This window comes from Microplitis demolitor, chromosome 1, assembly GCF_026212275.2.
Source record: "Microplitis demolitor isolate Queensland-Clemson2020A chromosome 1, iyMicDemo2.1a, whole genome shotgun sequence".
Classification (NCBI taxonomy): Eukaryota; Metazoa; Arthropoda; class Insecta; order Hymenoptera; family Braconidae; genus Microplitis; species Microplitis demolitor.
In genome coordinates, this window is record NC_068545.1 from 17,915,446 (window position 1) to 17,931,233 (window position 15,788).

Sequence of the window (15,788 nt, forward strand, 5' to 3'; positions counted from 1 at the left end):
TCGATTAATTGAAAAAAATCGATTCTTTTTTTTGAAAACGATTTTTAAACATCGATTTTTTGTAAAATGAATTAATAAAACAATTTGTTTTTCAAAGTCATTAACTCAAACATTATAAAAATTGTTTGACTAATACAGGCAAACAAATGATAAACAACTTAAGCGAAATTATTAAAGTTAGATATCTATTTGTAATTTTATATAACAAAATTTTACGCTATTTGAAAAATTTAAAAATAATCGATTTTAACAATCGATTTTTATTCAAACGATTCTACAACTTTAAAGTTGCGATGAAATAATCGATTTTTCACAAAAAAAAATTATTAATTAAATACAATACTCCATTTATTGAGAAAATATTTTTTTTTCTGAACTGTTTTTTACTGAAAAAGTTTAAATAAAAAATTATTAAACATAAACAAAGTATTTTATTTGTTATTATTTTAAATATAAATGACCATATGAAAATTTCATACTTCGAAATACAAACTTATATTTATACGCGGTGATATTTAACTTTAAAATAAAATTTCGAAATCGATTTTTCAAAATAAATTGTTAGGTGGTCGATTGTGCAACTTTATAGTTGTGAGCAAATAATCGACTGTCAAATAATGTAAATATTAATAATTTTGAATTTGTGATTTTTGACCCATATTCGTTTTTTTATTTTGAGCAAAAAATTATAAAATCGATTTTACACAATCGATTGCTAAGCTATCGATTCTGCAACTATAAAGTTGAGAGAGAAAAAAATCAGTTTTTTTTTAAATCGATTATGTCAATAATCGATTGTTCAGAAACGATTAATTACCACAATCGATTGTCTTCAGTCGATTCTATTCGATTGTGAACAATCGAATAGTTGCTTCGATTTCGGCAACACTAGTGAATAGCCGAAAAAGTGAACGAATGAAAATGTTACTCAATTGCTGTACTATTGACAAAGTGGCGACATCAGTGGGATTTACCTTCAACGTGAAACTAAAATAATATAGTTGGTGATAATCGACCTTAAAATTATATCGAAATCATTTAACATTTAAGGCCATTCGCAGACAGCGCCGCCTCACTTTTTTTAAAATTTTGAATGACTCGATTGTCATAAGCGTATCAAATGTTTATCAATTGATTAAAGAAAAAAATTAAAACCTTGATTGAAAAAAGGACAAGTTAGTAGTAATTTGGTTGAGGTACAAATTAAAAAAAAATTACTATCGATATCAACTGGAAGTTAAACGAAATTTGTTAAAAAGTTTTTGAATTTTCAAATTTAACAGGCTAAATTTTATTCAGCAAATTTTGTTCAACTCCTAATTGATGAAAACTGTAAGTCATTTTTTAAAAATTCTATATCTCGTGGAAATTGCTACGACATTGTCTTTTTTTCAATTAAGGTTTTAACTATTTCTTTAACTAATTAATAAAATTTCAATACGGTTACGACAGTTGAAAATCATTTCATATTTTTAAAAAGTGGGAAGCACTGTCTGAGAATACCCTTAAGGGACATTACTAACCAAATTTTAATTTGTCAATAACGTCACTCCTGAAGAATTCTTTTCAATAATTTCAATTCTTTTGTTTGAATATAGGGTAGAAGTACCGTTTTTGGCCACTTTAGGGTCAGTTTTGGCCACTTAGAAATTTTAAATAAAATAATTTTTAAAATACACAATAGCATAATTAATTTTTTAAATGTGTCTGAAGATACTTTTATCACACTATTACAGTTAAATTTTTCTTTCATACATTTTCATTATTTAAAATTAAGTATTAAATGTCCAAAAATGGAGCAGTGGCCACAAATGGTACTTCTACCCTATAGATGTACAGTTTGCATGGAGTGACCGCTTCTCAATTATTTTCAATCAGTATTTTTAACCAGGGTCGAATGATGAAAATCTTCCAAAAAAGTTTGCCTTACACATTTTTTCAGAAGCTATAAAAATTGCTATAATAATAATTGATCGGTAAATTAAAAGAAAAGTAACATTCAAAAATTCGGTTTGTACGATCTAGCCCTAAGGGTTACAACAGTAACTGGTACGAGGCCCGATTGAGACGATAACCAGAAAAAAAACATTTAAGAGTTGGCAGTACTAACCGAATTTCTGGATTTTGAATTTCTAATTGCAATTTAAATATTTATGGGACTCGAGTAATGAAAATCTTAAGAGGAATTTCGTCTAATGCATTTCTTCGGAAACTGAAAAAATTGCCAAAATAATAATCAATTAATAAATTAATAGAAATGTAAAATTGCTTGACTTTGACATGTTGAGAGTAATGCACTACCTCAAACGCTTCGCGTTGAGGCGTGCAATTGATAACTTGTTAACAATCCTTAATTTACAATTGGTTGGTTTAATTAAGTTGCAATATATCGATATCTCTACATGCGCGTTAAAATTATACATTCAAAAAATACATTTTTTTTTATTAGTTATTCCGTATTTGCAATGCATTTCTTCCTTCATAATACGACGTATTCGATATAGTTTAGCATCTCTGAAATATAAATTTCAATTATTTTTCAACAATTAGATCCGCTATATTTCATTTACTCTTTTTAAGATCATTAAGTTTTAACATATTACGTAACTTTATTTACAAAATATCGAGTACATGCAGCTTCGATAATATAGCTTCTTTATCTTTAAATTACGTAATAATTCTTATTCATACAATAATGGGTAAAATTATGTACACAAGTTTCTTTTTTTAATCTTTTCATTCATCTCTACTGAAGATAAATAAATAAATTTATGAGTATCATTAATGATTCTTGATCGAGTAGACATTGGACTCAATTGATCGTGATATTTGAACTATTTGTTTAAATTTATATATCTAACGTAAATTAGATACTATTTATTTATTTATTTTTTTTTTTTAAAGAAATTTCAATTCTTTGCATTGATCTTGACACGTTATTTAGAATCAAAACAAAAGGGAAAAAAGTCAATAACGATAAGTTAAAAATTAATCCTATTAATAAAAATATACTCAAGCTAGTTTTATATCTCGTTAAAAAAAAAAAAGAAATTATAATTTTCTTAAGTAGATATCAATAAAATAAATTTGTTTCGACATAAAACTATAATATTTTACGATTTATATTAATTATATTTCAATTTATTAATCTAATTCAATTATAATTCTGTATTAAATTGATTTCAAATTCTACTTGAGTTATATTTTCATATTGTTATATTTTAATGTTTTTTCTTAATGTTGAATAAACGAACATTGGCAAAAACTTTAAAATATTTGAATAACTTATCACTATATAATGCGGTAATAAAAATCTAAGACTCTTTTATTCACAAGCCGAATGTAGTTTTGTTTGTATTTAATTATAATTAAGTATTTTATCATTAATGCATTTAACATTATATTACTTTTTAACATTATATTACTTTTTAATATTATTGACACTTTTACATTAATGTATATATATGTATACACATTTAATTAACCCAGTTTTCCTAATGTACTAAAATAAACTGTTGGAAAATTTTTAAAATACAGATAATAATTGTATTTAACCGCGAAAAAATTATTTACCATTTTATTGATGATCAAAAAATCTTTTGTTTACATCTTAAGAACATAACAAGTGTAAAGGAAAAAAAATGAATAATATAAGTCCAAATGTCTTGGAAAGGAAAGAAAAACAATAAATTAATTATTTAAGAAAAAAAGAGAATTAGGTTTACGCAGTAGATTAATACAGATGCTGACATCAATATTATATTCTGCCTCAAATTAATAATATATTAATAATCACTTTTCTTATTCCTGAACTATTATTATTACAATACTTGTTTCATTTATTTTTTTAAAATCCTTATTTCGTGTAAATTAACTCTCTTTGTTCATTAATCGCGATCGACGCACATTTTTTGACACCAATATTGAATGTTCGTTAAATTCACTTAGTTTCTTGATAATTTCCGGTAACGACATTATAATTATATAAATTATGTATTATTATTATTATTTATTTATGTATGTGACTCGGTTAATGGTCGTTCATTTTATATTTACGGCACCGAGATCAATGGCGTTAACGTATTTTAGTTTTATCTTGTTGGATGGTATTTTTACTTATTATGGCTTGCTGATAAAATTTAGCCCAAGTTTAAAATAATTCATTGCCTAGACAAAACCTTATGTGGCATAACAGTCTTTTCAATAATACAGTCTAAAACAATGATTCCATAAAATCCACAAAGCGTGGTGAAACACTCATGGTATATAATTAGTAACATAAAATAATTATCATTATTTGTTCATTTTATTATTATTAATATTTTTTTTTCAATCTCAACAAACAATAAAACCAACTTCTTATTGTTATTTTTCACATTATTTTTCTTTTAAATAAATGACAATGTTTTCTTGTATTTGTTTTTTTTTTTTAAACGAGTCATAAAATGTATCATTTAATCGATAATAAAGGGCAATGTGTGACTTTTACTAATTATCACACAATTTACTCCAATAAAATATCAAAAAATGAAACTTAGTAATTGTAGTCATCATACCACAATTATTTAAAATTAAATTGTTTCTATCTGCTACTGACTTCAATACACTGTTGTTTTGAAAAAAAAAATCTTTCTTTTCATTCATTTAATTTAATTTAAATAATTAATCATGTACAACAGCTGAAGCCTGCTGAAGTCGTTCTAATTCTTCAAGTGACAAGACATTTGTTTGACCAAGCTCTGGTAACTTTCCAGCTCTAGCCTTAGCAAGGAGCTCAGGACTAAACCATCGAGCCAGTTGATTAGACGTAGGTGATAGACTTCCTCCGTTGCTTCCTGGTGATGTTTGTCTACCCATTGGTATATTAATTGGTTGTTGTTGAGGTCGTATTACTCTACCATCTAATTTAAAAAAAAAATTATATTTTATAAGAACATGGTTTATATATTGATCTAGTAGTACAAAAGTATTGATACAATTATAGAGAGGAAAATTATAAATTAAATAAGGATTACAAAGGATATACTCAGCAGGTAGAAAGAAATATTAAATAAACCATTAAATGTGTAATCATAATAATTTTTGATGGCCACTGCAAAGGATTTGCTTTCGCAGGACCAAGGAATCTATAAATGAGGACTCGGATTAACAATACCAGTAAAATTGGTAAAGTAAAATTAAGGAATTAAAAAAATATCAGTTTAATAAAAATTACCTGTTCGATTAGTGTTGTAATTTTGGTTTAAAACAAGTTGAACCTGAGAATTTACATTACGTTGCGATTGTTGTTGATGTTGGATATTTACATATTGTGATTGCACTTGTTGTGCTTCAGTCAGATTATTTATAGGATCTGATCTTTGGGTCATAGCAGGATTTCGTATCGCATTATACATAGGAACTCTTCGAAGTGAAAGTGGTGTAGACATTGTGTGGTTTGGTCGCGTAGTATTTCCATAAACATTTGGCGCTAATCGTTGAGATGGAGGAGATTGTTGTTGTTGTTGTTGTTGTTGTTGTTGTTGTTGTTGTTGTTGTTGTTGTTGTTGCTGCTGCTGCTGGGGTTGTTGAGGATAATTAACTGGATTACCATACTGGAATTGATTAGTAGCACCACCTTTCACAATTGGTCGCCCTAAGCAAATTAATTTTATTAAATAATATATATTATTAAGAGAATAAGGAAAATTTTGTTCCTGCCATATCTATATGATAGAATTGGTTGATATTTTTAATTTTTAAATTTGGTATCGTTAGAAAGGTTTTGATTTGAATTTGTGCCTTTTCATATTATTTTCACTGAGTACTATCCCGGACAGTAGTGGGTATAGTCTAGATAGTAGTGGATACAGTCTAGATAGCATACAGTACTGTCTAAAATTTTGTTTTTACAGAAAGTACTCAGTACTATCCCAGAGAGTAGCCACTACTATTTTTTTTTTTTCGTGTATGACGAAATATCACTGAATATAGGTATATTATTTATAACGCGTTACTAATTTCAAAATGACATATTTTTTTACTCTATTTTATAGGGATGTGCGAATAGTATTCGAATCAAATCGAATCGAATCCTGACATTCGAATCGAATATTCGAACTATTCAAATAGTTTGAGTTACTCAAATAATTATCCTTTGCTCTTAAATTAATCGATTTCGATGGCAAAGTTATTTTGTTTGAGTTTCTTGACTTAATTGAAATCTTTTTTCCATAACTCATTACTAAAATGATAAAAATTTGACTGAAAAACCATTGTTGTGAAAAAAAGTGGCATCTGGCCATACCCGGAATGAAAAGGTATATTTTTTAGTTTGATTCGAAAGTTCTTTTTTCCATAAATTAAATAAAACATTTTATGGCCAAATTTTCTCTAATTTCTAATATATGACTTTCTGCAATAAGAATTTATCCCACGAAATTTTTACCGTGTATTATCCGAATTATACAGATATGGTTCTAACTCTGTAGTAAATGAAAGACATACATCATTGAACGATGTCATAGCAGTCAAAAGTAAAGCTTATTCAATAAGCTAAAAGAAAAATACGTTAGATTTTACATATACGATTGTTGATTTAAAAGTTATCCAGAGTTAAACTCACATTAAACTTCTTGTCGACATTTTTACAATTTTTCAAGTTGAAAAAAAAAAAAAAAAAAAAAAAAACCCCACAAGATTAATAATGGAAATTGAAGCTGGTTAAATTTATCGACGTTCTAATTGGCTAAGAAAGATTGTCTAACTGATTATTTTTCGTAGGTGATTGTGTGCAATTTTCAGATACTAATAGTCAGAGAAAAAATCATTTTTACCTAAAAAAATCTTTTTTCGCTCCAAGAGACTTTTTGCATTCAATTAATAATGCATTTATTTATTGGTGCTAGTAAAAATTTTATGAGGCAAGAACTTTTTTTTTCTGTGTATTTCATAAATTTAGTAGTGATATTTGGACAGTCACATAGTGACTGAAGACTGCTCGTTAATACTAAATAAAGTAACAACTTTTTTTTCAATACCTGGATGCTTATTAACAGGTTGGTTTGTCCAAGGAACTTGTTGATTAGGTTGAGTCCGCATTGTATTTTGTTGCCGTGAAAGAACTCCCTGAGCTTGAGCAATTATTTGTACTGCTGATTGCATCTGTTGCATTTGATTTGCTTGACTTTGAGATACCATTTTAGAATTTTCAACAGTTCCTATACCATGGAAAATATAACAGTTTAGTTGCATTTACTAAGGATCATTATTTTATCTTATATTGCAAACTCAAAAAGCAATCGTTTATTTATCTAATTTTTTTTTTTTGCATTAAAAATAAAATTATATCTATTGATAAGCTAAAGTCATGCATAGTAAATAGACGAAAATGAAAAAGAATTGTAATAAAGTACAGAAAAAAGTATTTGGTGTATTAATAGTGTTTTTTTTTATTATAAAAAAGAAAAAAAATCAATTAACATATGTGTTATTAATTGTATGTGTGATTAATTTATGTGTGAAATTTATTGTTTCATACGCATAAGTAATAGCATTATGTTCATTTTGAGAGAATGATATTTCAATTCATTCTTACATATAAGAGTAGCAATTATGCGATAGTAATCAGCTACAAAAGGAATAAAGCAATAGTGAAATAAAAAGAAATAAAAAAAAAATATGAAGTAGCAAAAGCAGTACAATAGTCATGCTTACTTCGTAAGAGTTATAATAAATCAAAGAAAATATGAGAAAAAAAAAAAAAAAAAAAAAAAAAAAAAATAAACAATGTTTCTGTTACATTATAACAATTAAATGTTTGAAAAAAATAGTAATTATACAGAAATGAGGCTCCGCTTATTTAAATCTGTAAAAATAGTTATCGATCCAAATAATCTATGAGAAAAAAAATTAAACCTCTTAAATTATAGGAATATTTTTTGATATTAAAAATTTATGAAGCTTCACTTATGTATAGTTACTATAACATCAGTACCCGCAAATATAATTAATTATGGCTATAAGTAATAGCTCATTTTTTTAATTTGACTCGATATTATCTAAACCACTGGTAACTTTTTCGATAAATTTTTCGTTATTAACGATTACATGATCTTTAGATTGTACATTAGTTTGTACAATTAAATTTTCTTCATTGTTATTAAAGAAATTATTAATACCAATATTATCATTGTCTGAATCGACTGTCATAGCTGTCTCCAATGTTTTTTCAGATATTAAATTATCGGAAGATTTTAATACTTTAACAGAACAACTTTAATTTTTTTTTACTAATAAATTGTTGATATTATTATCTTTATTTTTTTTTTCAACTAAATTATACTCCGAGTCTATAATTATTGAGTTATTATTTTTTTCATTAAGATTATTTTTATGTTTTGAATCTGTTAAAATTTCAGTAGAATCAACTACTTGAACAGAAGAAATTATATATCTTTCTATCAAAGAAAGATTCATAATATTATCATTCGAGTTTTCTTCGTCTGAATCATTTTCCGATTCTATAATAATTACACTATCATTTTTTGTATCATAATTACTGTTTTTTTCACGATTTTGTGAATCTATTAAACTATCAGAAGAATCAACTACTTGAACAGAAGAAACTATATATTTTTCTATCAAAGAAATATTCATAATATTATCGTTTGATTTTTCTCCATCTAAACTATTTTTTGATTCTATAATAATTGCACTATCATTTTTTGTATCATAATTATTATTTTTCTCGCGATTTTGTAAATCTGTTAAGCTATCGGAAGAATAAATATTTTTAACAGAAGAAATTTTATCTTTTCCTATCAACAAATGATTATTTTTCTTCTTTCCTTTAGCTAAATCATTTTCAGACTCTATAATCTCTACATTATTATTTTTTTCATCATGATTATCTTTATCCCCGATATTTTTAAAATCTGAATCTGAGATTTTATTATTTTTACGTGCGTTACAATTGCTATTGTTATTATTTTTTTGTTTTTTGCAAGCAGATGAATTAGAAGCTTTAGATTTAATTTTTTTAACAATAATATCCGCACCATCTGGTTCCTTTTCGGCAGTCATTTTTCGCAATACGGAGGTTGGTGTAAAAGCAAGTGGTGTTGGACTCATTATTTGCTTTGATGGTGAATTTATAGGGCTTGTAATACGCTGCTGTTGTTGTTGTTGTTGATGTTCTTGTCGCTTACGATAATTCTCACGTTGTTCCTCCAATTTAGTCTTGATTAATGCATTTTGCATCATGGATTGCGGATGCATTATAAGATCACGAGGCGAAGGCGCTCTGTGTGGAATCACTGTCAAAATGATAAATCAACACGGTAACAAAAAAAAAAAAAAAAAAAAAAAAAAAAGAAGTATAAATAACTTTTACCAACGATCAAATTGTTTAAAAAATTATTAATATTATTCATCGTGAATAATAATACTCGGATATAATTTTTTTACCTGAATGCTGCATTGATAAAATATTAGGGGTGGATACTAAATTTGATGATATTATCGAGGGCGGACATAAAGCTGCATTCCCGACATACAATTGTTTTATTTAAATTAATTTATATTTTAATAGCAACATTCAAACTAAAATAATAGAGATGTCAAAAAAATTTAAGTGTCCCATAATAATACAACCATTCAATGAAAATTTAAAAAAATAAAATAATTCAAACAATTCAAAAATTAAAACAAAACAAATATCCTCTTATCACATGACTCATTTTAATGAATAAAAAAATAAAATAAAATTTATTTTACCGTTATTCATTGGAGAAGGGATTCTTTGTTGTTGATGCTGTTGTTGTTGCTGATATAGTAACTGTTGAATCATTGAATCATGTGGAACTCCTGGACCAGGATGAGGACTCACAGTACGTGAAGTAGTGTTACCGAACATTTTTAAAATATTCATCAACAGTTCACGATGACGATGTTGCATCGCTGGGTTCTATAAACAAAATTATCATTTTAATATAAATATAAAAGTATGTATTTTTAATTGATAATTATTATTTTTTTTTAAATTTATAAACAAAATAAAACCTGAAGCTGTTGTACTAAATGCTGTCGAGTAATTTCACCCTGTTGAAGTCCCTGAATAATAGCTTGAGCTTCAGGACGTTGTAAAAGTTCACGACTGGACGGTACATTGTTGACTAACATCTGCATTTCTTGAGGAATTGGGCTTACTCCAACCATTCTCTGGGTGCCCATCATCATTGACAACATGTCAGTTTGCTGTTGTTGGCGTTGCTTGTGTTGTTGCTGTTGCTGCTGTTGTTGTTGTTGCTGCTGCTGTAAAATATAATAAATTTATAAAGATTAAATTATAAATTCAAGTAATTTAAGTTGAATTAAATTTAAATTGTTCAACAAACCTGTTGTATTCTCAGTACTTTAAGCAAATTTTCATGTTGCATTTGAGCTTGATGAGCATGCTGAGTAGGACCTAATGGACCAACGTGATCAAATGTAGGAGGATGAGGTTGTTCGGGTACTAAGGACTGATGAGATGGAACTTGAATTGGTGGTTGAGGTTGTTGATTTTTCAACAATTGCATCAGAGTAATAGGATGACCTTTTGGTGGATTAAGTCCATTTGCAGCAGGTACAGCTTGGCCTCCAGACACTTGAGCAAGAAGTTTTTTAAATGCAGAGAGATCTTCATCCGTTTTGTTAACTCTTTGTTGTTCAACATGATGTACATGCGGTGGTGCACCTCCTCTCATACGAGCTTCTAATTCTTCTAGACTATGCATTCCTTTACCCCCAACTTCTGCAACAAAATAAAATTATTTTTAATTATCCATCAAGTATTAATAAAATTACAACAACAAAATAAATTATTCTTACCCATATCTTTGACAGGTGGATTTTTCAACATCTGTATCATGTTAACGGCAGTATCACCTTGACCATTTTGATTGGATCTATTACCACGTTGTAACATTTCGAGGAGTTTAACTTCAGTAGCTGACGGTGTATTGTTGACATTAGTTGAATTAGCTGGAGAAATAGGTGCAAAATAAGCGTTTGACTCATTAACAGATGGTACTTGAATGTTGGGCTCAGTGATGTCACTAAGTAAATTATTTAGAAGCTCATCTTGAATTGAAGGTCTACGACTATCTTCCTGTAGAAGTGGACTCTCTCTTTTAAACCATTGACTAAAACGTGATCCACTACCACTGTTAGCACCAACGCCATTGGTCAGCAATCCAGAAACACCAGGAACATTGTCTGATTTAAGAAAATCATCAAGATTAAAGCCTAAGCTATCTGCTTCACGATTTTTACCAGTTTCAGATCGTTCTGCACTTTCACGATTTATACTAGATTCAGTATTTGTACTGTTACTAGTCTCAGATTGTACTTTTTCTTTAGCTGCCTCATTTTCTGGTTTTTCTAGAATCGGAGAATGCGGCGCAGGTAAAGGATTAATTGGTTGGTCAATAGCGGTTGGTGTACTACGTCCTTTCGGGCCAGCCGAATTTTCACTTGATTTTTCATCCTTTTCATTAACAAGTTTCTTGCCACGTTTTTTTTGTGCTGGTGATGTTTTCTTTGACTTTACACTCTTTTCTTCAGGAGGATCATCAAATCCACGAAGCTCAATAGTATCATGTTGTGAAATTGGACCAGAACTAAACCATTCTGGCTCTTCTATTTCACGTGAATCGTGACTGTGCAATTTTCTTCGATCTGATCCATACTTTCGATCTCTACCACCTCGATCCTTATCACGATCCATTACATGACTACGATCATTCCTTGGATCTGAACCACGATCACGGTTATCTCGATCACCAAAGTCTCGGCCAAACGATCTTCTTTCATAGCGTTCATTGCGATCATCCCTGTCACGAATATTGTCTCGATCACGTAAATTCTCACGTTCTCTACCTGAATCTCGATTATCACGATCACGCGTTGAATTACCACTACTTCGATAACTGAAGTCCGAACGATCAGACTCCATCTTTTCATTTTCTGGTCTAAAGTCCCACATGTCTCGTGTTAGCAAACGACCGCTACCTATACGACGAACTGGCTCGCGATGAGCAACTTCTGTTTTTCCAATAGGACTTTCCGGACGACGAGACGTTGGTTGAGTCACGTTTACAAAACATCCTGAGTTGAAACTTCTTCGTTGAGGACTTAAGATTATACCATCTTGTTCCTTACGAATTCGTTCTCTTGGATCTCCACTTCGACGCTTATTATTCTGTGATTCAACGACTTGATCTCCTCTACCACCAGCTCGTTGTTCTTCTTCAGATGGCGTCTCGCTACGTTTCCTATCCAAATGCCAACGTTCTGGATCCCATACACCACGTGAGCTAGATAACAAACACCAGTTTTTTTTTTTTTTTTTCATTACGCAAAATAGTTTAATTTAGTCAATATAAAATTTTAATAAAATAAACTTACTTATTATAAGCAGCGTCTAAACATTCAGGTCGACGTTTAGACAATGGTAATCCCTTAATAACCATAAGTTCTTCCTGTATAAGAAAAAAAAAAAAACTCAAGGTCAGTTTGACTATTAAGATTTAATATAGATAAAATAAACCAGAGAATAAAAATAATAATATAAACATATATACCCTTGTGTATTGAAACTGAGGTCTTGCTTTTCCTACTTCAACAATACAAGAATCGGTCACCTCTCCGGCAACCGCAATGGATATAATTGCTTCGTCTTCTGTAATATAATAAAACAAATAAATAAGTACATAAATACAAATGTAAATAGAAATAACTAAAGAATTTAAAATGATGATAAAAATACTCAAGTGAAGAGGATTCAAAAAAAATTATTTGACCTCAAGTAATTACTTACGAATATAATATTGATTATAAGGATCAATATATTGTCGACAAAATAATTTACATTTAGTTGCTGCGAAAAATGATTTATCATCAAAATTCGAACAATTCGTTGAATCTAAAGCCGAAAATTTGCGCTTACGACGACGACGCTTTTTAGTGATCGGCTCATGTAATTCTATTATATTCATTTTCATGATGATTTCAACTTTTTATATTATATATATGTATATAATTATAAATATAAAAGATTTATTTAAAAATTAACGTTTCAAATGAATTGAATTATTATTGAAAATAATAATCTATTGATCAATTGAATTAAGAATAAAGAAAATTACTAGAAGCGTGAAGCCTCGTGGCTTTATAACGCTTGGATTACTTTTTTTTCTGTTAAATTAATTATTAATATTGCGAATAGATTATTTTCAAAAAAAATTTATAATTTTTATAAAATAATTGATAGAAAAAATAAAGTTAATAAAATTTTACAAATCAGTAAGTAAAATTGTAATGGAAAAAAAAAATTTCAGTTATAATAAGAAGTTAAGAATTAAGATACACAAAGCTAACAGCTTGCTCACTCAACAACCCAACGATAACTGAAAACTGAAATGAACAAAACTAATATTCGCGGGAAAGACGAAACTTTTTTTTTTTTTCCATTTCCAAATCACCAATCGGACACCTAAATTATGGCACGTGACTGCTAGTCAACCATTACTTCTAATATACTTTAGGTCACGTAAATTTTGTTTACGAAAGACGAAGAAAAATAAAATTCTCGGAAATATTCTAGCATTAAAATTTATATTAATATAAAAATATCTTCAGAATTCAAAATTACATATTTTACAAATTTTGCGACTAATCTTAAAGCTAAAATATTTTTTTTTTTTTTTTTAATTTTATTTTACTATTATGTTTTAGTAGTAATTTATTTACTAACTATGACGTGAACTATAATTACTATTTATAAATATAAAAAATTTATAAATAATTTTACAGTCTAAATTTTACGCAATTGATTTCTTAATTATGTATAATTACAAAAGTTCAATTACTTAATTGTCATTACTTTATCTGATACCAATAATCAATTCAATTAACAGTATGTACATTAAAATTAAAAGTAAACAATTGATTTTTTAAATTATAATTTATATTTTCAAAGTACAAGTTGAATAAATTTTTACTATTCACCTTACATTTTATAACAAAAAAAAATATATATATGTATATATTTTCAACTCAAAATCAAATTGTTATCAATAAATAATAATTTAGTAACAAACATAACAGTAAACAATATTTACAAGAGAATGAAGTTAGCAGACAGATATCAATTTTTTAAATTTTGAAATAAGATAAACTTTTTATGTGATAAAAATAAAAAAATACATGTTTAGAAAACTCAAAAATCAGTACGTGAATTTTTTCATCATTTTGTTTTTTTAATTAGTTAATTTTTTTTATATGTAATTTAAAAATGGTCTTACGTCTGCTACATTTATACTCATATTTACTGATAATTTAAATAAAATAATTTTGTCAAAAAAAAAAAAAAAAAAAAGTAAATATAACAATTGTCATAAATTACTCGATGTAAAAAAATAGTATCTGTATATTATAGCATAAATTATAGAGAGCGAAATCAAAAGAGAGGTTAATTTACAGCTATACAATTTCAGCATTAGTAAATTATATAAAATGAAAGCCATATGATTGATGCTCTCTTTTTTTAAAATATTTAAATATAGCGATATGACAATCACTCGTTATTAAATAGCCCATTAATTTTTAAATCTAAAAAAAAATAAAAATCAAATATAAAATAATAAAATATACCTTCATTTTTAGTATCAGGCTCTTCAGGCCTGTCACTAGATATAGACTCAACAGACATTATCGTAAATCTTCAGCACGTTGTTTTACTTGATAAATTACAATTTAACCCTTTATTTTCCGCGCACACTCGTATTTTTTGTCAGTTCCTCAATATTTTTTGCTTCTGTCGATTTTTTGTCATATACACATATATGGATGCAAGTCACATGAAAAATCCGTAAAATTTTTAACGTATTTTTGTGCCTTCTAGGCCACGATTATCAACGTACATACGTTTGTAATACATATAGTTTTTTTTTATATCTACCTATTTTTTAATTTTTTTTTTTTATTACCGTTTAATATCACAGATTTCTTTCTCTCGTCGCTTATTGAACTGTTGAAATAGTTAATAATTTTATTAAAATAAATGAAAAGAAAATAATAAAAAAAAAAAAAAAAATAAATTAAGCGTTAATAATGTCAACTAAAATATTGTCTATTCACAAAAAAATTAATTTCTTTTTTTACACTCGTCTCTGAAAGTTTATTAGTCGATTGGTTGCAAATATCTTGTCCGGTTAGAGCCAACGAGAAAAAAAAAAAAAATGAAAAAATGTGTCGAAATATTGAATATACCAGATGATGTATAGAAATACGATTGTGATATTATGTATCACAAAACTAATTAATCACACAGATCAAATAATAAAAAGTATTTTCTTTACGTATATATCAAACACACAACACGACACTACCCGTCACTTAATACGTTCAACGTGAGAGAAATGAAAAAGAAAATGATGACAAAAAAAAAAAAAAACTATGTAGCGATATGAGTAAATGAGGAAAAAAGAGTGTTTACGTATTAACAGAGAGAAAATAGTGGAGTTTCATGCGCGGCAACGCGGACTGTAGATGGGTCCTAACGCTTCGGCACGATTTTCGATACACGCGTTGCCGATAATAATCATCTCGTTTTATTCGGCTAATCAACACAAATATTATTTATTATTACTTTATTTACCATAATTAATATTCCACACATACAATATTTTAGTTTAATGCTACGCAAAAATATAAAATGGCGTACGGTCCCCACTTCCGCCGCTTCTTGTTTCGTTTCGTGCAGT

At 27.8% G+C, this 15,788-nt stretch overlaps 1 protein-coding gene across 9 annotated transcripts; it reads right to left on the bottom strand.

The window, feature by feature from the left end:
* Positions 1-3,528: 3,528 nt before the first annotated feature.
* LOC103575820 (eukaryotic translation initiation factor 4E transporter) lies at positions 3,529-15,788 on the bottom strand. 9 transcript variants are annotated; one of them, XM_053737082.1, is made up of 13 exons: positions 15,683-15,788; positions 15,012-15,052; positions 14,677-14,839; positions 12,606-12,703; positions 12,428-12,503; positions 10,852-12,351; positions 10,377-10,774; positions 10,042-10,293; positions 9,757-9,946; positions 9,039-9,296; positions 7,020-7,199; positions 5,216-5,635; positions 3,531-4,901 (listed from the first exon to the last, which is right to left on the bottom strand). In XM_053737082.1, exons 3-13 carry the CDS (start codon positions 14,732-14,734, stop codon positions 4,663-4,665), a joined length of 3,669 nt encoding a protein of 1,222 aa, XP_053593057.1. In that variant the 5' UTR covers positions 14,735-14,839; positions 15,012-15,052; positions 15,683-15,788; the 3' UTR covers positions 3,531-4,662. The 9 variants fall into 9 exon arrangements, with proteins under 9 accessions (XP_053593040.1, XP_053593048.1, XP_053593035.1 ...); XM_053737081.1 differs by having other exon boundaries at positions 14,677-15,052; XM_053737077.1 differs by having other exon boundaries at positions 14,677-15,052; positions 15,295-15,784.